At 38.0% G+C, this 24,112-nt stretch overlaps 1 protein-coding gene across 1 annotated transcript in view; it reads left to right on the top strand.

The window, feature by feature from the left end:
• Positions 1-257: 257 nt before the first annotated feature.
• The window catches only part of LMBRD1 (LMBR1 domain containing 1), a 135,774-nt gene continuing 111,919 nt past the window's right edge, over positions 258-24,112 (top strand). Inside the window, exons 1-3 of the mRNA XM_044253874.1 lie at positions 258-487; positions 7,694-7,870; positions 18,614-18,674. Coding sequence (XP_044109809.1) covers positions 410-487; positions 7,694-7,870; positions 18,614-18,674 — 316 coding nt within the window. The 5' untranslated portion in view covers positions 258-409. The remainder of the gene's footprint in view (positions 488-7,693; positions 7,871-18,613; positions 18,675-24,112) is intronic.

The following is a 24,112-nucleotide window of genomic DNA, read 5'->3' as shown; positions in this document are numbered from 1 at the left end:
CCTTTCCAGGAGGGAGTCAAAACTCCTTAATGTTGGCTTGAATTTCTAGAAAAAAACCAATCCAGGCCCTCGTGGAGTCCCCTCACTTTTCCAGTCCATACGCTTAGTCCGATTCAACTACTCCAACGAGGCTGCTGTGCTGTACACCACCACCCTCGCAGAGGGCCTTCTCATCACCTCCCAAGCAGGCAGCGCCGTGACGTCACGGCGTCGCGGGCGCGCCCCGCCCCTGCTCGGCTCAACGCCAGGGGACGCTCGAGGGCTGGGTCGCCTTGGCAACTACTTGCTCCGCCCCCTCAGGCCCTTTAACCTTTAGGGTGCACGGGCGCTGAGTCCTTCGCACTCTTTCCCCTTTCCCCCTCCCCTTTCCCCACCCCCTTTGCCCAAGGAGTCAGGTCCGGAAGTGAAGATGGCGGCGGCGGCGCCTAGTGGCGCGGCTTCGGCGGAGCTGGTGATCGGCTGGTGCATATTCGGCCTCTTACTACTGGTAGGGGAGGTACTCGTAGTTTTCCCAGTGTTAGGACTGGTGGAAGAGAGGGAGGGGCCGGCCCTGTAGCTGGCCTTTCCGGGCCCGGGAGACCCTCCTCATTCCGCCCCGCCCCCGTTATAGTTTGGTCTGTGGCGGAGGGGCGCGGGACGGGGGGGAGGGGGGACACGCTCCTCTGTTGCGGGGCGGGGGCTGCCCTGCGAGTGGGGAAGGGAGGCACTGATTCTCTGATTTCCGGCCGCCTTTCCTGTCTTTTTCCCTGGTGACGTCTAACGTTGCAGGTTTCCGTTCTCGAAACTCTTGGCCTTATCCCTGACCAGGGCACCGGGACGGGTGGAGTTTGGGGACGGTGGAGACCCTGGGGGTTGAGAAGGGAGAAGTGGCCTCTAAGTCCCCACCTGAGACGTGAGCACGAGGTGGGCAGCAGCGCCTGATCTTTGCAAGTTCAGTAGCCGCTGGCCTTGAGCTGACGGGGGGGCCTCTTTGCTTCTTTAAATGGGTTTTGTCGGTGTTCCTTACCCCTGGGGTTATTGAGTCTCCCAACCTTCGCTACCCATTGTGCGATTCTGCCTTGATGACGTGAGGTGTTCTGACTTCCAGGTTTCACATTCCTTTCGAGTCCTTTTGATGGATGTAAAAATTTACGCAGGGGAGAGATCTGTAGTCCTTTTTACTGCCAGTATCAGGGTGTATATACTATAGCCTTTCAGAACTCAGGTGCTTTCTTTCCCTACCATCTTAATTCTGTTTATCTAGTGATCAAAACGTGGGCCTCAGTAGCCCCAATGGCCTAGTTTTTACTTCCTTGTCTCATATTAAAACCCTTGGATTTATTTTATTTGGGGGTTCAATTTATTTCTTTCCATACCCCTCCCCATTCTCGCCCTCTTTCCTCATTGTCTTTATCCTGTCCTGTTGTAGCATTGTGACCCAGAGTATTTTGCTGCTTTGCATTACTGAAAAAAAAAAACAAAACAAAAAACAATCAACCGCCAAACCCAGTAACTTCAGTTTTGGAAATCAAGGCTTGTATTTGTTAGATTCCACTGCAGTGTCTGCAACCTAGGTAGTAAGTGGTGTGTTTTGCTGGTAAATGTTTCTGCAGAAACTTTTCCCCTGACCAAAAAAAAAAAAGTGTGAAAACTTATGGAAAGTTATCTCTTGCTACCATCACTCTCCCAGAAAATAATACTGCCTTTACACTGCATCATACTTTACTCCTCTTAGTGGAGAAAATGGAAACAGTAAAGGGAGGCTGGCCTTGGCCGCAAAGCCCATCCAGTCCTGTACTTGAGGAGGTCACTTTACAGGCCATTATATACGGTTGGTTTAGGAAAAAACACATGAGTATGTAATGAGTATCAAAGTCTAGTGGGAGTATCTTGGCAGTTATCAGTTAATAAATGTTTAATGTCTGTGAGTCGTGCTATAAATTGTGGGAGGATGGAAACAAAATGGCCTTTAAGAGAGCCTGAAGAGGGGCACCTGGGTGGCTCAGTGGGTTAAAGCTTCTGCCTTCACCGCAGGTCATGATGTCAGGGTCCTGGGATCAAGCCCCACATCGGGCTCTCTGCTCAGCAGAGAGCCTGCTTTCCCTCCTCTCTCTGCCTGCCTCTCTGCCTACTTGTGATTTCTCTGTCAAATAAATAAAAAAGTAAGAGAGCCTGAAGATAATGGGAAAACAAAAATTACTTTTTTAAAAAAGATTCATTTATTTAAATAAATTTATTATTTAAATAATTATTTAAATTATTTATTTAAATAAAAAAAAAGAGCCTGAAGATAATGGGAAAACAAAAATCACTTTTTTTAAAAAGATTTATTTATTTATTTATTTTTAAAAAGATTTATTTATTTATTTGGTTGGGGGCGGAGCGCATAGGGAGAGGAGAGAGAAACTCCAAGAAGACTTCCCGCAGAGTATGGGAGGTGGATCCCTATGCCCCGCTAGATCCCATGACCCTGAAGTCATGAACTCCCAACCATAGCTGAAACCAATAGCAGGCGAGATGCTTAACTGACTATGCCACCCAGGCACCCAGAGAATAAAAATTCTTAAAACAGGTATTTTAAGTACTGAAAACCAAAGTATGATTATATAAATGAGCTAGGACTTCAGAGAGTAGAGAGCAATGTTGGAAGGAAGTGGAATTGAGGTAGACTTTGGATAGATGAAGAAGGGAAGGTACTGAAGTTGGTGATAGTATAGAAGGAAAAGAAAATGAGAGGGTAATTAAAGAGTTTGAAACTAGATGTTGGAGCAGAAAAAATTAGTAATAAGGGCTATTTAATTTTCTGCAAATTTCTTTAATTCCTGGCATATTAGAAGAGAGCTAGATTCTCATGTCTGCTTGTATATTCAGTTTTTGAGTGTTTTGGTTGAAGTAAATGAAAAATATCCTATGTTAGTGGTATGTACTTGGAAGCAGAGGAATAGTTTTTAGGTTACTGTGGATGTTGTTAAGTACTACACCAAAACTCAGTAACTGGAAACTTTCTAAAGGTTAGTTGAAACGGTGGAATCTGAAACCCTATCATTATACTTTTCATTCTGTTACGTTAAAATTTGTTGGTCCATGTTGCACTTTGGATCTTTTGCCCATGCATGGTTTTATAACATGAAACATTGATTATTTAGAAAATCTGGTTCACTGAGTTATGCAGATATTCCAAATATGGATATATTTCATTACATAATAACAAAATATCCCATTCATTATATTACTGATCTTGTCAGAAGAAATATCCCAGAAATAAGTATTGAGAAACTGTCAGCTTTGCCATCATGGATACAAGTTTCCCAAAATTCTGAGTTTCATTGAAAGGTTGAAATTTTATCATTGGGAACGGATACTGTCAGTTGTTTTTTGTGAAGGGATAGGTTCCCATTGTTCATTTCAACAAAATATGCCGGATATCCAAGTCTGAATAACCATAATCACTTGTACTTAAAAGTGATATTCCTTGAATAGAATGTCTTATGTGGCTTTGGTTGTGCTTTTCCTGGAGACAGCCATCTCACCTTGATGTGCAGCTGGAGAACTCCAATGCATACTTCACCATTTCCCCCATGGAGTATTGAAAAGATTCAAGGGTTGAAGTTCAATAAAGTTAATTTTTACTGCTTCATTAAGATCAGTATTAAGTTGTGTGTGTGTCGGGGGGTGGGTAGTGAAGTATATAAATAACTACTGGCACAATTTGGTGCCATTGTCTTGATTCATGCTTAATTTGTCGACAGTTTTACCACTGACTTACACAGCATGAGTGCAGGTGTCAACATAATGAAAAAGGCAGATGACTTTTTAGTATTATGAGCATCGTTTTCAATGTGAAAATCCCTGGAAAAGGTTTTGGGAATGCTAAGGGTTGGAGGACTTCACACTTTGAGAACTGCTGCCAATAAACTACTAAAGAATCAGAACACTAAGATAGACTACTTGAGTGATCCTGGGCAAACAGAGTGAACTATACAATGTCTTCTGCCACATGGGAAATGGTTCGGTTTGGTCCTTCCAATTCTATAACCTAACTTTGTTTCTTTTACGAAATCTAAGAGTTTCTTCCTAAGTCCTCCAATTATATTCCCCTCAATTACATTCCCTTTTGCTATATAAGACAGTCTTCATTACTGTATAAAGCAAGTTTATTCTTGTTACTTAAAGTGATCATCACTTGGGAATTTGTTAGAAATAGTAAATATAAGACCCTAGCCTCCCTGAATCAGAATCTGCAGTTTAACAAGATCCCAGGCAGTATGTATGCTCGTTAGTTTAAGAAACATACATTCTCATTCCTACCTCTGCCCTAGTCATCAACCTTGACTGCTCATCAAAACCAACTAGGGAGTTTTTTTTTTGTTTTTTTTTTTAAAGATTTTATCAGGCAGAGAGAGAGGGGGAAGCAGGCTCCCTGCTGAGCAGAGAGCCCGATGTGGGGCTCGATCCCAGAACCCTGAGATCATGACCTGAGCCGAAGGCAGCGGCTTTAACCCACTGAGCCACCCAGGCGCCCCCAACTAGGGAGTTTTTAAAAATCCTAATACTCAGGCCAATTAAATTAAAATTATTAAATTAAATTAAAATTTTGTGGGAGGAGCTGGGGCTTGCTCTAAATCTTTCTTTATGATTGTTAGCAAAATTATTTATTTCTTTTATGAAATGCTCCTAAGATGTTCTTTCATATGATATTTGGTTCATATATATGGTCATATGCAATTCATATGACAGTTGCTATTTAGGAAGCAGCTACTGTGGCCAGGCACTGTGCTATAAACTCTTTACATCTTTTTTAATATAACCTGCTATGAAGTATTCTTATTACTATTTTATAGACGATGACATTTGTTTTATTTCATAATACAGTAACTACTGATAGATTTAATATATAAACAAAAAGCTCTTTGGGGTTCTCAGTCTTAAAAATATAAAGGGATTGTGAGACCAAAAAGTTCAGGATCCTTTGGCTTAACTATTTTGGCTGGTTGCCCTTTCCCTGCTTGTCTGCCTGGTATTGGCAAACAGTTTCTTTGCAGTAATACCTATCACTTTAAACTTTGTAAAAGTGCAGATCTTTTTGAAATCCATCAAAAAAATTATTGAATATTTTGTGTCAGGTTCTGCTAAGGATAGAATGATTAAGCTCAGCTTCCAGTGGCTTCAGAATAATTTGAGGAATATTTTAAATATTTGTGAATTCATTAAAAAATCCATTAAAATAGTAATATAAATTTATGAGAAAATAATTTTCCCAAACTAAAATAAATTAGTAAGTAGACAGAAGTTGAACCTAGGTCTTTTTTTTTCTTCCGACATCGGGGTTCCAAAGTCTATGGTCTGTTCTTACTTTATTTTTTCCTGCTGTTCTGACACCAGCTGAAATGTTAGTAATATGAAGGAATTACATGAAACAACCTAGATAGATTTAAAATAAATATAGATTTAAAACAACCTAGATAGATTTAAAATCTTAAGTGAAAGAAGCTATATAGGAAGACTCAGAAGACCATCTGCTATATAAGTACATTATGACATTCTGGAAGAGGCAGAAGTTATAGGGACAGATAATAGTGGTCATCAAGGGTGGAGAGTAGAGAGAGGGGTTAACTACACAGGGGCAAAGGGGATTTTTCTGTGGTGGTGGAGCTGTTCTTATATATTGATTGTGGTAGGGGAATTTGGAAGCTGTGAAACAAATTAGCTGCTGTTGTTAGTTGCTCCTGAACTAGGATACCCACAAAGGAATGTTCAAGAATGAAAGGACAAAACAATACTTTTGTCTCAGAGCTCTTAATAGAGTTTATTTAAAGCAATGGTTCTCTCTTATGGCTAAGTAATATTCCATCGTCATTTGCCACAACATGGATGAACCCGGGGCGTGAAATAAGTCAGAAAGAAAGACAAATACCATATGAGTTCACTTGCAAATGGGATATAAAAAGCAAAACAAAAAACCAGAAACAAAACCATAACTACAGAGAACAAACTGTAGGCTGCCAGAGGGGAGGGGATGAACAAAATGGGTGAAGGGGAGTGGGAGGTACAGGCTTCCAGTTACAGAATGAGTAAGTCGTGAGGATGAAAGGTACAGCATGGGAGTCAGTGATACTATAGTAATGTGTGGTGACAGTTGGTAGCTACACTTGTGAGCATGGCATAGGGAGTAGAATTGTGGAATCACTATGTTGTAGGCTTGAAACTAATGTAACATTGTGTGTAAGCTATATTTCAATAAAATGGGAAACAAATAGCGGTGGTTCTCAAGTTTGGCTCAGATTGGAATCCCAGGCTTTTTTAGTTTTACTTTTTTTTTTAATTTTTTTTTAAAGATTTTATTTATTTATTTGATAGAGAGAGATCACAAGTAGGCAAAGAGGCAAGCAGGGAGAGAGAGGAGGAAGCAGGCTCCCCGCTGAGCAGAGAGCCCAATGGGGACTCGATCCCAGGACCCTGAGATCATGACCTGAGCTGAAGGCAGCGGCTTAACCCACTGAGCCACCCAGGCGCCCTAGTTTTACTTTTTATATATTTAAGATTTTATTTATTTGAGAGAGAGAGAGAACATGAGCAGGGGTGGTGGGGGGTGGGGACAGAGGGAGAAGTGGACTCCCTGCTGAGCGGGGAGCCCAACATGGGGCTAGATCCCAGAACCCAGGATCATGACTTGAGCCTAAGGCAGTCGCTTAACTGACTTAGCCACCCCAGTGCCCCTCCTCGGGCTTTTAGTGCTGTTGCTTGGAGGAGCTTCACTCTGAATTGGTTTGTGGGGATGGCGTTAAGGGTATTTAAAAACTGCTCAGGTGATTGTTACACAACTTAGGCTAAGAATTACTGATTAGTACCTATCTGCAATTCCCTAAATTTGAGTAGAGCAGAGCTTTTTAAAGTGTAGTTCCTGGACCAGTAGCATCCTTACCTGGTAAGGCTGTTACAAATACAGATTTTCTGGGCCTGCTCCAAACCCCTCAATCTGAAACTGGGTGTGGGTCCCAGCATTCTCTACTATAATAAGCCCTCCACATGATTCTGATACTCCCTAAAGTTGGAGAATTGCGAGTAAAGTCCTATATTCCATGTTAGTCATTAGAAAGGCATTGGTAACTATTAAGAGTACCTGGTGGATTAGAGGTTGCCATCCTTAATACAACTGAGTGTATTTTTATCGCTGGAAAATTCCTTGCTGTGCATGTGTACTTATTTTAAATGTTCACTTTTCTTTGTTTAAGGTCCTTTAAAATTTGAATTGTAGTATAATGTGTTAATTGCATGGTGATTATCGGCAGTTAATCTTTAGCTGAATGGTATTCTTAAACTGTCAAAATGGGTCAGAAGTTAATTTCACTTCAAGTTATATTCTTTTAGGTTGGAGAAATCTGTAGGTAAAAACTATTCTAAACTAATTAAAACTATGATGTTGCATGAAAACATTAATGAGGTTCAGTGAGGATATATTTAATTGAGCATTGTTATCAATAACTTTTGTGTGTGTATGTGTCTTTGCATCTAAGTGAAGTTGTGCTGCTTTCATGAAATGGGCTTTGAAAAATCATAAATCTTACACCAGTTTATAAGAGGTAGTACACCTTCCTTACATATCTAAAAGAACCTTCATTTGACAGTTTCCCATTGGAACTTTCAAACACATACTATCCTCTGTGTAGAGAATACATAGGGCAGTAACAAAACATTTCTTTCTGTTCTCTTTCAGGCTATTTTGGCATTCTGTTGGATATATGTTCGTAAATACCAAAGTCAGCGGGAAAGTGAAGTTGTCTCCACCATAACGGCAATTTTTTCTCTGGCGATTGCACTTATCACATCAGCACTTCTTCCAGTGGATATATTTTTGGTTTCTTACATGAAAAATCAAAATGGTACATTTAAGGTAATTACTGTCATACTATGTGATTTTTTTTCTCCTTTCAAGATCTTGGCAATTAAGTGTTTAAGTTTAGCAGTCCAGTATATATTGTGCTTTTATTGTTGTCTCCAGGGAAAGAATGCAAGTGGAAATGCAGCATAGAAACTGAGAATGGGACAACCATCATGGAAGACTAGAAACAAACTGTTAATTGACTTAAGAATTATTAATTCACCAACCCTCCAAATGTGAAGAATCCCTTTTGTTGATCTGAAAATATATTAAGTAATCACAATAGTTTATTTTTGTGTCTCTTATAGCTCCCTTGAAGTTTGAGTTGATTTACATTAATGCAGTAAAATAAATAATTTAGCAGGGCTTTTGTTAGTGGTGGATCAAACTCTCAATCTGTTTCATATCAAGTACTTTGAGTCAGGTATGCAGAAAAGACCACTAAGCTAGCTGGGAATTACAAGATGTGACTTCTAGTCTTAACTCTTTACTGTCTAGGCTGTATCTTTGGCTAAATTAAGTTTTCTGGACTTCAGGTTTTTCATTTTTAAAATGAAGGGTATTGAACTGGAAGGTTTCTGTGTTCCCTTTCAATTAACATATTTTTAAGTCTCTTTTTTGGGGGGGGCTTCCTTTTTTTATTTAAATTCAATTAATATATAGTGTATTATTAGTTTCAGAGATAGAGTTCAGTGATTTCATCACTTACATAGAACACCCAGTGCTCATTATATCATGTGTCCTTCTTAATGCCTGTCACCCAGCTACCCCATCTGCCCACAACCCTCCCCTCTAGCAACCCTCAGTTTGTTTCCTGTGCTTAAGAGTCTCTTATGGTTTGTCTCCTTCTCTGATTTCATCCTGTTTTATTTTTCCCAGGTTTGTTTCTTTTACTAACCAGAATCATACCGTGTATATTGTTCTTTGATGTGCTTGTTGGAGATGTTCTCAGCCTAGCACACTCCTTTTATCCATCATACATTCCACATAAGTAGTACCGCTGTTTTGGGTTGCTTCGTTCTGCTGTTATAATTATGCCACCTTTTGTGCACAGACTTGAGCACAGGGACTGAAATTTGAGGGGGAAGAGTGCCAGTTTGAGTGCTTGGCAACGTGAAGTGAAGGTATGCTGACTTGGCATTGATCAGGGGGCAGGCCGTGCATGCTGACTCGGGCAGGAGAGCGGCTGGACTATGAATTTGGGACCCACAGACTGATCATATTATGTGTGAGAGAGACGTGGCTCATTTTGCTTTTAACTTTTGTTTTTTTGGGAAACTCTCTCCTTCTATTCTAAATGAAAGCCTTCCTGGATAGAGTATTCTTGGCTGTAGATTTTTACCTTTTAAAACTTGGAATTTATCATGCTGCTTCCTTTTGGCCTGTGGAGTTTCTGCTGAAAAACCCACTGATAGCCATATCGGGTTTCCCTTGTATGTCACTGCTTTCCTTTCTCTTGCTGCTTTGAAAATTCTTTTTGTCTCTACTTTTAGCCATCTTATTTACTTTGTGTCTTGGTGTAGAACTCTTTGGGTTGGTTTTGTTGGGGACTTCCCAGATCTGGATTTCTCTTTCCTTCCCCAGATTCAGAAAGTTTTCAGCTATTATTTCCTCACAAAATCTTCTGCCCCCTTTTCTTGCTTTTCACCTTCTGGGATCCCTATCTTGCAACTGTTGTGCCTGACAGTGTTGCTGAGCTCCCTGGGTCTTTTCTCATTTTGTGTATTTTTTTCTTCTTTCCCGTCTGCTCAGCTTGATTACTTTACATTACTCTGTTGTCCTCCAGGTGGTTGCTGTTCTTCTACTTCTTCTTGTTCACTATTTATTCCAGGTGGTCTATTTTTATTTCCATTTAGTGAATCCCATAGCTCTTATTGGTTCTTTTTTACGTCTACCTTCTCTTAGTAGAGGATCTTATGGAGGTTCTGCACTCCTTTCTCAATTCTAGCAAGTATCTTTATGAGCATTACTTTAAATTCACTATCAGACATATTACTCATCTCCATTTCACTTAGGTCTCTTGCTTTTATTTTCTTCCATTCTTTAATTTGGGACACATTCCTCTGTCTCCTCATTTTGTTTATTGCTGTCTCTATTTCTGTGTGTTAGGAAAGTTAGCTATGTTTCCCGCACTTGAGAGTAGTGGCTTCATGAAGAAGAGGTTCTGCAGCGTAATGTCTCCTTTTCACCAGAAAATGGCGCTTCAGGGGAGTCTCTGATGTGTGTGCGAAGATGTCGTACCGTTGTGGTGGAGCTGTGTTTGCCTTCAGTTCAGCCTGCAATGGCTCTCTGCCTATTGTGGGCAGAGTCTGGTGCTGGTTGTGTGAGTGGTCCAGTCTGGGGCTGCCTGGGGCTTAAATTGAGTAAGACCAGGCATTTACCATAGATGAAGTAGCACCAAACTTCAGGCACTTTCCCTGTGTTGTTGTCCCACCCCCCCAACTTCCCCAACTCCCCCTAGACCCCTGCCCCAGGGAAGGTTTTGTTGGTGGGCGGGGCCTACAGTTTGACCAGCTGCCTGCCCCCAGCCCACTGTTGGGCTCATAGTCAGACTGGTGTGTGGTTATCCTCCCCTCTCCCTGGAGCAGGGCTCGCTTCGGGGTGGTGCTGACCATTGTCTGGACTGTGCACACACTGCCAAGCTTGTGGCACTGCTTTGAGGAGATCTTGCCAAGAGTGATCAGAGGGGGTAGATCTGCCTCACTGTGGCCTCTTGTCTATGTCAGGCTGCAGAGAGTCTGTTCTTCCAGTTTTCTGGTTACTTTTCTGGGTTACTTATGCTCATGTGGGTGTTCTCTAGATGGCCATGTGTCAAGAGGTGAGTGCAGGGTCCTCCTACTCCACCATCTTCCCAGCAGCCGTTTTTAAGTTTCTTAATAGCTTAAGTTTCCTTTTTTTAATAAGATTTATTTATTTATTTGAGAGAGACAGTGAGAGAGAGCATGAGAGAGGAGAATGTCAGAGTGAAAAGCAGACTCTCCATGAAGCGGGGAGCCTAATGCAGGACTCGATCCGGGTGCTCTGGGATCATGACCTGAGCTGAAAGCAGTTGCTTAACTAACTGGGCTCCCAACAGTTTAAGTTTCTTGATATAGGAACTGTGTCTTCTTTATTGATGTATCCCAGGTGTTTAGCTCAAAGTAGATACTTAAAATACTTGAATGAAATAGTATTTCAGATAACTCATTGTTGCCTGCTTCCAAAATAAGTTCCTGAATTGAGCCAGTTCGACTTAAATTAAATTTTTTTTAAGGTTTTATTTATTTATCTGGCAGAGATCACAAATAGACAGAGAGGTAGGCAGAGAGAGAGAGGGAGAGAAGGGGAAGCAGGCTCCCAGCTGAGAGCCTAATGCAGGGCTTGATCCCAGGACCCTGGCATCATGACCTGAGCTAAGGCAGAGGCTTTAACCCACTGAGCCACCTAGATGCCCCTGGACTTAAAAAATTTGAAAACATTTTTGTAGTTAGGTTTAGATATATTATGATTGCTGTGAAATTTAGTTATTTACTGTAGGTTACTTATTTACTTATTTATTTATTTTTAAAAGACTTCATTTATTAGAGAGAGAGTGCATGCACCTTCCCTTTCTGGGAGCATGAGCAATGGGGGGGCAGAGAGAAAGGGAAGAGAACAAACTGACCCACTGAACACACAGCCTGAAATGCCGGGTTCAATCCCAGGATCCTGAGATCATGACCTGAGCCCAAGTCAGGTGCTTACCCAACTTAGCCACCCAGGCACCCCAGTCAGCTCATTTATTTAGCAAGTATTAGTTGAGCACTTAGCATGTGCCAAGTGCTATATGAAGATAATAATTAACATCTGTTGAATATTTACTCTGTCAGATCCTGTTCTCAGTGGTTAATAATATATTACCACTCTTTAACCTCCCAAACAACCCTGTGAGGTATAGTATTATCCATGTTTTTACAGGCAAGAAACCAAAGTCTGGAGAGGTAAAGTAACCTCTTTAAGGTCATATAGCCTGTAGGTGCTATAGCCAAGATTTGAAGCTCTGCAATCTGGCTTCAGAGCTCTTTGTTCACTAGATTTTATATATGTATATATTTTTTTTTCTTTTTTTTTTTTTTTTCTCAGTGGGTACTATAAAGATACAGAGATAGATAGATCTGATATAGAAGTTGTATTATCCCTTATATAATTATTGATTGAATAGGAGATTTCTTCGTTTTGAATTTATAATATTTGGTTTGTTTAGATTTTGTAGGGAAATGTTTTCTTGAAATTTCTAAGTATTTTCATGAAATTTTGAACTTTCTCTTGGATTACATAGTTGTTTGGGACTATGCTTAAATTAATAGTCACTGGGTACTAATTTTTGTTTTTTAGTTTGTGAGATGCAGTCTACTTGTTTGAGCAAGAGTTTGAGAATTCACCCACTACGAGCAAAACTATTAACCTGTAAAAAATTAGGGCACATGTTTTATTAACTGTTTCCTAAGAGAAGAAAATGTATAACTGTAGTTAATGTGCTTATTTTATATTTGCTTAATGTAAATGTGGTAACAGTAATTACAAGAGAAAAATGTTAGTTTTATCCTCTACTTATTACAGACTTCTTTCTTTATCAGATTTATTAATTTTATGTTCTCTTTTTTCTACTTTGCATTTACTTATCGCTATTTTGTTCTATTTTTAGTTACTTTAGAGCTGAGATAATATATCAGTTTTTGCCCCCCAATACTTTGATGCTTTTTTTCTTGGTATCTTAAAACATTTCTTCCCTTTCTTTCTCTTTGTTTTTTTAGATGAGAGGCTGGGGGACTAGTGAAATTCATGAGTTTTCATTTGAAGGGCATCTTTGTTAATGCTTAAAAGTAGAACTGAATGGACTTTTAAAAAAACTTTTTCCTAATAATTTGTAGAAAGTATTTTCTCCACAAAGAGTTACTGATGAAATTTCTTGAGGTGCTTAGTGAAAGAAAAACAAATACAAATGTTTAAGAATTAGTTCAGACTTCATACCACAATTGTAAGTTTAGCCATATTAGAGTAAAAGTATGCCATAATAGCTTTAACCTATCCTATCCTTCCTTATTACTTAGGAGAAATGTACAAGTTGGTAACTGTTTTCTATAATGAATTACATTTTATCTTAATTTTTATGATGTGCATTTCTTACTCCTAAATGAATATATGTATTCATTTTATCCATTTTCCTCTCCAGTATTTTGAAGTCTTTAAATGATTGTAGTCTTGTTTATAAGATATAAATTACTTGGAAATTGCAGATGTCAGTGATTGTGAATGGAGGGTGCTCAAGCTTTCCTATAACCAGGTAGTAAACAATACTTTTCTATTTTGTCTTAGTTCCCTTTTTTGCTTTCTCTTCCTCCTTATGGCAGGGGTATATTGTAATAATGCATGAGTTGTTTTCCATTTTTTTTCTCTACACATGGCACTATGAATAATTTTAGCCAGATAATTTGTTTCTAGTTCTTTTACAGAACAATTAACTTTTCAGATTAAAAAACAAAACAAAAAACCTTAAAGAATAGCTGTAAGTGTTTTGTTACAGTGTCTTATATAGTTGTCCAATAACTTTGGATAATGATATAACACAAAATGTACAGTCACAAAAAAAATTAAAAATTGACATTATCATGAATAAGTATTTTTTATTTTATACAATGTGTAAACATTTTTTTAAAAAATTAGTAGTTAAGATATGGCATTGAAGCATTTCGTGTTTTGACAGCTAAAATGTTCATATCTAAATCCCTTCCTCCAATGATTAATCTCTCTTCATGGCATGTTGGTGTTGGATGTCTGGGTTTAACTCTCCAGTATTGCCTCATTTGTACTCTCAAACTGTGTCTTAGAAGTTTGTATTCTTCACTGCAGCTTAAATACATTTATTAATACCTATTAAGCATGTAGAATGTACCTGACACCCATGGGTGCGGGAGATTAATAAATGAGGCTGCTGTTTTCATGGAGCTTACATTCTGTGAGATCAGGCCGACAGTAAACAAAACAAGCTGACTTTAGAGCAATACATTTTATGAGGAAATACAACAGATTGCTATGGAAGTCTAAGTTTTGGGTAATTCAGATAGGGGCACAGGAAGGCCAAATTGCTGAAACAGGTTACTCGAGATCAGACCTGGATGAGGAAGAACCAGTTAGGTGAAGGTCCAGAGGTGAAAGGGAGAGGGAACAGCAAATACAGAAGCTTTTAGACAGAGGTGAGTTTGGCCTATTTGGCTGAAGTGTAGTGTTGGAGGTTTCACTTTGGTACCAGCTAAGATCAAGAGGAAGACAGGAGCCAAATTGTTTACGATGTTTAAGTCATGTTAAAAGAGCTGTATTTTGGGTAAATTGGAAGGGGAGGTGAACCATGAGAGACTATGGACTCTGAAAAACAATCTGAGGGGTTTGAAGTGGCGGGGGGGTGGGACTTTGGGGTACCAGGTGGTGGGTATTATAGAGGGCACGATGTGGTGAAAAAATAATGAATACTGTTTTTCTGAAAATAAATAAATTGAAAAAAAAAAGCTGTATTTTGGACAAAGTACCTTCAGGCGTCAAGTAGGGAGTTGGAAGTGGTGTTGAGAGGTGTAGTGAGGGGGGTAGAGAAATTACTGCTGGTTTTGGTCAGTGGTGATCAAAGAACAAGAAAATAATTTGAGTGGAGCATTCAGGTTGGAGTGTGTTAACTGTGGACAGAGTCATAGGGAATGCTGAAAACTTTTCAAGAACTTCTGTTTTCTAAGGGAGTAAGAAGTGGGGCCAAGGGGGGTATTTTTATTTGAGTTGGTTATGTGTATATCCCTGTGTTTAGTGGAAATTACCAGGGCTTGTTTACTTAAGGATTCAGTGGAGTAGGAGAAATTTTTAGAGGGAAGAGAAGATACTATTGCAGGTACAGTGTTTTTGAGAAAGCAAAAGGGTGGAGGTCTTAATGTGAAAGGAGTGACTATAAATAGGAGTATAGGTACTTGGCAGAAGGAAGGACTGACATTTGAATACAGATAGAAGTAGGTTTTAGATTTGGTAGTAAGTTGAGTTAGTTCCTGTCTTTTGGCTCCAGATTGTTTTAGGGACCTCAAAGTCACTCTTTCTTAGGCGTTGACGTTTTGTGCTGGTTCATCTTTGTTGTGGATTTTGTCCGGGGCATCATAGACAGCAGATCTTTGCCTCTACCCATAAGATGCCGCTAGTACACCAACACTCTCCCAACTTCCTGGGACTCCATTGCCAAATCCCTCTCGGGGACAAAGTCACCCCTGAGTGAAAGCCACTGGTCTAAGGTGAGAATATCAGGTGAAATTGAGGAGAGTTGTATACTTTTGGGTTGGGCTAAGCATTTCTAAAAGTCATCTTGAAGAATAGGAAAGGAAATTTTACATACATGACCCACTGCATCTGTGTTCTGTGGAATTTATTTTCTTTCTTTTTCATCTGAAATATTCTTTAATATTCTCTAGTATTCTTTTTCTTCCAACCCTTCCAGTCTTAAATCACTCTGTAGTTTCTTTTGGTCTCTGCTTTGGGAGGCCGTGGTCTAGAAAATGTATCAAGGGCATAGTGGTTCTCAAAATGTAAAAGGAGGAAGGTTTCATAAACTAAGCTCTTTTGACAGTATGTACCTTGGAGGCAAGACAGGGTATAAAAGCCAAATGCACTAATAGTACTTGAATGATGTTGTATATTTTACGCATATTTTTAGGCTTAAAATAGTAATGTTAATATTTTCTTATTACTGTAAGATTTGGTTTAACAAAAAAGAACTTGCAGGGTAAAAGGTTCTAAGTGTCAGTGAATCTTTGGCTTTAAAAAGCCTACATTCTTTTAACTTTTTTCTGAGGTTGGGGTCTTGCTTAATTTTAAAGTTTAACTTGAAGTAGTTCTCAGTGGGTACATTAATGCCTTATTGGGACTATTTTGGAAATTGGAAGGTAGCTTGTGCAGGAATAGGTGAATTACTCTCTGTTTCAAAAAATCGTTAAGATTCAAAATTTTTTTATTTATTTTTTATTTTTTATTTTGGACAGAGAGACAGTGAACACAAGTAGGGGAAGCAGCAGGCAGAGGGAGGGGGAGAAGCAGGCTCCTCCCTGAGCTGTCAGCCTGATGCGGGGCTCGATCCCAGCACCCCAGGGGATCATGACTCCCAGCACCCCAGGGGATCATGACATGAGTCGAAGGCAGATGCTTAATGACGGAGCCACCCAGGCGCCTCTCAAAAATCTTTTTAGAATTCTGTTTTGTGCATGTATAGTAACTAAAGAAACTGTTAGGAACTGAAGTTTTGATTATGTACATACCTCTTTGGATACTTGAATCATTGATGAAAAAATTTCCAGTTATTGCACAGAAACATCTCTAGTGCTTTCCATTTGGCAAAAGCACTGTTCCTTTTTTTTTTTTTTTTGTATATGTATGGATATATGTATGAATGTTTTATTTTTTAGGCAAAAATTGCATGTGTTGAAACTCTTAGTTGTAGTTTATTCTGTGGCTCCCCCCTCCAAAAGTACTTCATGGATATCTACATATACCAGTTTATACAGATTTCATTGTTTTTAATGTCTATACAGTTTCTCTTCAGGCATTTAGATTGTTTCTAGTTATTACTATTTCTTAATTTCTTTTTTTAAAAAACACCGCATTGAATATTGCTGGGTTAGGACCAAAGGGAACAATAAACATTATTTGGTATAGGCTGGAATTTATGAGGATTAGGGTCAGCAAGTACACAGGTTCTTAAATTCTTGATATTCTGCGATATTCTGTAGTAAGGTGAGCTTTCCCAAAGTACAGGTGCTTCAGCAGAGGTACCTCTACCTTCTTTGGTTCTCCCTTCTTACAAGGCAAGGAGAATGGCCTTGCAGATAGGTAAACAGTATGGACTTTCGTGCCAGGTGGCATGAACTTAGATGCAAGGGTGCATGAGGTGCTTGGACATTCCAGATGCTGAACACCTAGAGACTTTGGACCCCTTTAGTCCTGTGAGTAATAGAGATGGGGAGAGCTCCTCCTACTGTATGGGAAGGGGAGACCCCATTTTGGTAGCTTGTCATGCAATCCAGTAAGAGCTCTTAAGATCATTCATTAGGTGGTACTATTTGTCTTTAAAACTTATCTGTTTACTGTTATCTGTCCTGATTTGTGTGACTCTTTTTAGGATTTAGGATTTAGAATCTAGAATGTCTAGATCGTAGACGATTTTTCTTGCTGTGTAGGTGATGACTTTCCCTCCACATTTGCCACTAATAACATGTTTTAAATTTTGCAACTTGGGTAAATGAAAGGTTACTATAATAATAGATTTTCATGTTTTATTAATAAAATCTAGTAATGGGGTAAATTCCTCATAGTTGGTCCTTTACAAAAAATTTCCTAGCTCTTGCCTATATGTTCTACAGATGATTTTTGTAATTAGCGTGTCAAAATACTCTGCCTCTTAGTGTATTGGGATTTGGATTGACAATATACATAGTTTTTATAGATTAATTTGGAGGGATTTGTTACTTATAGTCTTTTCATGTAGGAACATGTGACTTCCCATTTATTTAGTTTTTTTTAATATTCTATAATTTAGTTTTCTTTAAAGAGTTAACAAAGTTTTTATTTAGCTTATTAAGCTTTTTTTATAATCTTGATTATTATTGGAAAAATAGTATTTTTATTTCACTTTCTCTGTCAAGATTTTGCTTTTGTAGTGCTAAATTTGGATTTTCCACATTTTTGTTCTTTTAGGAATTTGTCAGTAAGAAATTCATAGATGTTCCTTGCTTAGAGTTCTTTGTAGGTGAAAAAAAAAGAAAAAACCAGTTATTTTAGGAGATTAAAATATTGATATCCTTCCTTAAGTGCCAGTGTAATGAGATGTTGATACCGTCTTGAGCTCTTAAAGTGTTTATAGGAAAGAGATAACCTGGATACTAATACTTAATAGCAGTAGTCACTTAGACTTTCCAGGTTTAATTTTTCATATGCATAAAGTTTAGGACATTTGACAAAAAGACTTGCCATTATAACCTGAGTTCTGATTCATTAGTATACAGATATTTTCTCTATTTGACAAGATTAATTTGAATTACATTTTCTAAGTTAAATTACTAAATTAAAGAATATTTGTGTGGGATGAATGCAAAGAAGTTTAGATTGTTCTTTTACATATTTTTAAAAAATTTGTTGTGCTCAAATATTTTCTTTCTAGAATACAAATCATATTTCAGTCTCTGTATAGAAATTCATCACTATTTTCTGTTGCCCTTAGGACAAAGTCCAAAAATACTTGGCATGTCCCATGAGTCCCTTAAACCTGTGTCCTTCTCTGCCTTGTTCCACGAGCTTTTTCTTACCTTTCTAACAGCTATAATGAATCTATATTTAACTGCTTGCAGTTTTTTTCAAACTTTCCTTTGTGTTTCTTCTCTCTTTCATCCTTCCTACTGTTTTTTTTCTCCTTTTCTCTGAGGACGACCTTTCTTCCTTCATTATTCACTTTAGAGTCATTTTGGGAAGCCGTCCCTGATCTTCAGGCCAAGTTAGATGCCTCCTGCTTATGAGTTTCCATAGAACTATATTGTCATCTTATCCCAGCATTTATCTATTGAAATTTGTGTGCTTATTTATCTGTTTTCTCAATTATTGAAGGCACAGACTTGGTTGAGTTGATGATACACTTGTAAGTGATGTTCAGTCATATTAAAACTTAATCATAATTGCTAAACAAGTGGATGTTTCATTAATATTTCTATTGTTTCCTTTTTATCCTAGGACTGGGCCAATGCTAATGTCAGCAGACAGATCGAGGACACTGTGTTATATGGTTACTACAGTAAGTATTTCAGTTTCATTTCCTATCTGGGCTGCTAACCAAGATGTAGAATTAAGCTGTGTATAAACATTTAATTTTGATACCACACTTGTGATTATTGTTTCAACACCAGGAGTAAGAAATACAGCTTTCATTCTTATAATCCGGAAACTTTGAACCTACTTTGCTTCATTTAGGCTCACTTGTAATGTCTTTTTGGAGTTTCAGTCAAGTTACTTTAAATCTCAAGTGTCTTCCTTTGTTAACAATACCAGTTTCCTACTTGCGCTCTTGATTTTAAAAATCTCAGTTTTCTAGACATTCTTTCTAAGTATTGACACGAGTAAAGGGTGCCCCAGGGAGTTTGTAACATCAACTTTATTGTACCATATGGAGCCAGTTTAAGGGATTCTGGTTGATTGGGCCTTCCCTCTCCTTTCCTTCCTGAATGTTCAATTATAAAAGCTTTATAGTAAGCACCCAAGTGTTTCCCAGATTTTCTCTTTGAATGTGCATAAGACTTGTGTTTTTATAAAAGTGTGTAAGCGTGGGGGCTTCTGGGTGGCTCAGTTGGTTAAGCATCAGACTCTTGATTTCAGCTCACGTCATGATTTCAGGGTGCTGGGATTCAGTCATGTCAGGTGTGCACTCAGCAAGGAATCTGCTTGGATTCTTTCTCTCCCTCTCTCTTGCCCTGCTCCCCTGAGCGTATGTGCATTCTCACTCTCTCTCCTTAAAATAAAAATAAGTCTTTAAGAAAGTGTGTAAGTGCTGGGGCGCCTGGATGACTCAGTCAGTTAAGCGTCTGCCTTTGACTCAGGCTGTGATCTTAGTTAGGGTCCTGGGATCCAGCCCTGCATCTGGTTCCCTGCTCAGCAGGGAGCCTGCTTTTCTCTCTCTCTCCGACTGCCCCCCGCCCTTTGCTCTCTTACTCATTCTGTCTCTGAAATAAATAAATAAAATCTTTAAAAAAAATGTGTAAGTGAAGGGATGTCATTTTTTTCATCAACTAATCAAGATGTTGAATAAGATTTTAGTAGGACACTAAATTGGAAACTGAAAAATACCAGCTTATAGAAGCTTCTTTTGATGGGATAATTTTTTCAAGAGTTTCTTTGAATTTTAATTTAGCTGCTTTGGCTCTACCTTTGCCTTTTCTCCTAATCTGAAATCTAAAGACCCATGAAATTCTATCCCTTTGATGTGTACTTTAGAAATATTTTGTGGTATTTTAATGTAGAATTTATTATTTCTGATGAATACATTAAATTTATATTTAAAAATATTTACATATAAATATAAATTATTTAAATATAAATTTGACCTCTTGTGTTAAAACCTTTGAAATGGTGCTATATTAAGCAAAATGTTGCCTTTCAATATAAATTTTGGGAGGATATAAAACACTTCAAAAACAATTTTGGGGGAATAGAGCCTCTCTCCTTTGTGACAGTAAAGTGTATTTACAGGATAAAGCAGCTTTTATCTTGGTGCAGTCCAGGTCTCTGAGCCATATCTTATCACTGAACCTAGAGGCTACTGGATTAATCCATTGTAACCAAGGTTACAAAGACTTCTAAATAAGAATGTTAATTCATGCAGCCCTTCCATTTATTTTATGGAGAGAATTGGGTCTACCAAAATGATTTTAGTGAGTGTTTTGCTCAATTCTCCTAAGGGTAGTATGTCCCAGGTATTTTAAATGCATGGGAATTAAGTTAATCATTACCAACAATAGCTGGCTAAGAAATTTAGGGTTTTATTTTCTGCAGAACTTGAGTCGTAGTTAGAAATGTAACTACCTTGGGATAGGATAGTTGAGATACTGATCTAGGGAAAGAACTTGTATGAAAAGCCAAATAATGATAGAAGATTTCTTGATGACTAGATCCAAAGCAGGGTTTATTCAATAATATTAATGGTTGTTGTCATAAAGTAGTTATGTCCACTTTGACTTAGATGGTGACCTACAGTGAGGAGTCTAAAAGAATTGTATACCTTCTGAAATAGTTCCTATCTTCAAGCCCAGCTGTTTTTCCAAAAATGCTAGATATTATCTAACTGCCTGTTAGCTGTCTCCTCCTGGATCCCGAGGACAGCATGGACTCCAAATAATTCAAAGCACTATTTTTATACATCCCCTCTTTGAGATTCCATAGTTCATCTAATCTCTCCTAACATACCAACACATTTCATTGTCTAACCTTGCCAAGAACTGTACGAGACTTTCACATTCAACATTTTACTTAATTTTCATGAATGTCATCTTTTGGGAAGTGTTTTCTACATCTTACAGATGGAGAAAATTGATATTTAGAGATATTAATGATCACCTTGTTAGTGAGTGGCATAACCTAAAGTGGATTTTATTTCCTAAACTGGAGCTTTGTGACATTAAGTAAGCTGCCTTTTAATAAATGGTTCTGGGGATGTTTCCTGTGAGAATGCTTAGCAGCACTGAACACCTAAGGCAGCTTCAAAAATCATCTGGGACCTTTTAAATAATAAGGAATGTTAGGTTATATCCAGAGAGATTCTAATTTCTGTTAATGAATTCCCTATTCCATTAGTGTCACCACTGCTGTATCAGAAATGTGTTCAAGTTTTGGAAAGACGTATGGCTTAGGGTGGTGGAGTCAAGTTTTCCAAAAATCCTAATTTTCTTTTGAAAGCTTGGGTTTTATCATTGGCAGCAACTACTGTCACTTTTTTCCTTTGAAGTGACAGGGTCACTTTATTCATTTTTTGAAAAAGTCCATCTAATACTCAAGTCTAGATAATTATGGCTTGTCTGTCAGTTGTTCTTTCAAGTAAAAAAATGGTTTTCTTTGAAAGAAAGTGACTAGTGTAGCTCATAAGTAAAATAGCATAGTGCTTCTCACAAGTACAATTTATGTGTGCTTCCCTTCTCGCAGAATATTAAAAAGATGTGTACTCTGAGGTAGACATCTAATGGAATTATTACTGCTTCAAAAGGGACTTCTCTGAATGAAAGTGCTCCTCACTGGTGAGTGCTTGGTGGTAGAAAAATTTAGTAACTGCTAGCGGAAAGGCTAACAACATTTTGGTATTAATGTGAAAATAATTTTCATGTTTTGGGTATGCTCAAATGATCCCTGTGAATCCTGGGGTCTGGAAACCACATTTTTGAGATCCTTCCATTATATTAATGGAACTTTGGCTGTTTTTTTTTTTTTTTTTTTTCCTGAACAGCTTGTAAAGGTCAGGTGAATTACTGCTTCTACCTACTGGTTCTCCTCTAGCTCTTCATTTGATATGAACAGTCCAGTTATCTGAAACTGACTGCTAGGAAATACAGGTTCCTGGAGCTTGTTGAAGGATGGGAGAGTAAAGTTACTCAATTCTGCCTTTTTGTCCTATATTTGTTTTCTTAGCAGGAGACCCCCTCATCTGAGGATGTTGTATGCATCCCAGAAACATTTCAGTCCTTTTTTCCTTTTTGAATGTTTTGTTTCTTCATTTATGTCTTTAAACTTCTTTGATATTTTCCTTTAAAAGGCTGCTCTTGTCTGACTTTTTTGTTCTCAGTTCTGTTAATCCTATGTTTGAACCTATTCAAGATTTTATTTCTTATATATTGTGTTTAGCCTTTTATCTGAGTCCTATTTTTATGTTTCAATTTATTTTTACCTTCAAATTTTTACTTTCTATGGTACTTTATTGTAAGTGTTTATCCAGTATTTTCTCTAACCATTCTTGAAATTTTAGTTTTAACTCTTTCACTGAACACTTTATTTTAAGTGAATTTTCATTTTAATAGTTTTTCTAACTTTTTATGTTGATTTTGCATGTATACAGAAGTTGTAGAAACAGAGAGAACTGAAACCATAAGACTTACGCAAGACTGTTTTGTTCAGGCTTTTGTAGTTGTCCTATGACTTTATCCTACAGACACTTTTTTCTATTGACACTGATTCTTGGGCTGTCATTTTTTGTCTAGATATCAGTTGAATTCATATGTATTGTTTTCTGTTTGGCTGCAGTGCTCAGCATTATATTTGAGGCTGATCTGTATTGTTGCAGGTAACAGTACTTCATTGATTGTCATTGCTGTAAATATTCCACTGTTTATCTGTTCTAAAATTGATAATTAGTTAGGTTCAGTTTTTGGTTCTTTAAAATACTGCTGCTTTGGGGATCTAGTATATGTATATATTAAAAAAAAATTGTTTTCCATTGTGTGGGTGCTCTTATTCAAATAATACCAGATTATTAGGTGTTTCATAAGTTCTTACTTTTTGCTTCAGTATTTCTGTAGTGAAAATAGGTTTATATATATTTGGGTAAAGTAAGTTATGGAACTAAGGAAGAATAAGATGGACCAAGAAACTATGCTATGCCTTTTAGAGCACCTAAGAGAATTTTTAGGGAGTTTTTCCTTACTCCTTATTGGTTAATTGCTGAAAAATTGTACCTGAGGTCTTTACTATGCATTTTGAACTTAAGGTTTACAACCTTCTGGTGTCTAATTTGAGAAGAGAACTGTGAGACCTTGAAGTCATTTAACTTCTCTATGTCTTCTCCACTTATGAAATAGTGATAAGTAATATCTGCTTCATGGTATCAGGAGTGTGAGATGTGTGATTAGTGCTGAACAGCTGATATCTGCTGCTGTTTTAATTCAAATTAGCTAAAAGAGCAAGAAAAGTAAACCTCAGTGCAATGATATGAAAAAATTAATGTGAAAAAATTTGACCTAGCATCTTTTTGATTCTTTATTGTTTTAGAAGCATCTCTAATATATTTAATTGCTTTTCTAGATAAGATAGACTGGGACTAATTTGGGGGACTTTTTCAGTTCTGTAAAGTTCTTTTCGATGAGATGTGGTTGTATTTTTTGTTTTCCCTCCCCCTTTTTAAAAGACTGTATTCTTAATTGCTGGGGGAGTTTTCTAAATGGTTTCCAATTATATTTGCTCAAGAAGTTCACTAGATAATGATGCCATGAGACTCAGTGGCCTAGTTAGAGGAAACAAACAGCCAAAAAAATCCTTCAGGGAAATGACTGTTTTTCAGAGTCCGTAATCTAAGTTAAAGCCTGTAAACAATTTTGTTCTCCAAGTTGTATCTTGTCAGATCATGCCCCTTAATGTTTCAGTCAGTGAAGTACTATCAGCAGTGGTAGTAGTTACCTCTTGTGGTGTACCAAATTACCCCCAAATTTAGCAGCTTAAAACAAACATTATCTCACAGTTTCTCTGGGTCCAGAATCCAGATGTAGCTGATCTGGGTCCTCAGCTTGGGTTTTCTCCTCATAAGTCTGTAGTTGTATATGTTGGGACTACAGTCATCTTAAGGCTGCACTTGGGGAGAGTTGGCTCCCAAGTCCCTCATGTGGATGTGGACTGGCTTCATGTCTTAGCTGCCTGTTGTCAGCAACATTGGTTCCTTGCCAGAGGGACCTTTTCATAGGGCAGTTCACAACATGGCAGTTGAGG

The sequence above is a fragment of the Neovison vison genome, chromosome 1 (genome assembly GCF_020171115.1).
Source record: "Neovison vison isolate M4711 chromosome 1, ASM_NN_V1, whole genome shotgun sequence".
NCBI classification, from domain to species: domain Eukaryota; kingdom Metazoa; phylum Chordata; class Mammalia; order Carnivora; family Mustelidae; genus Neogale; species Neogale vison.
This window is presented reverse-complemented; position numbering and strand designations above follow the sequence as displayed.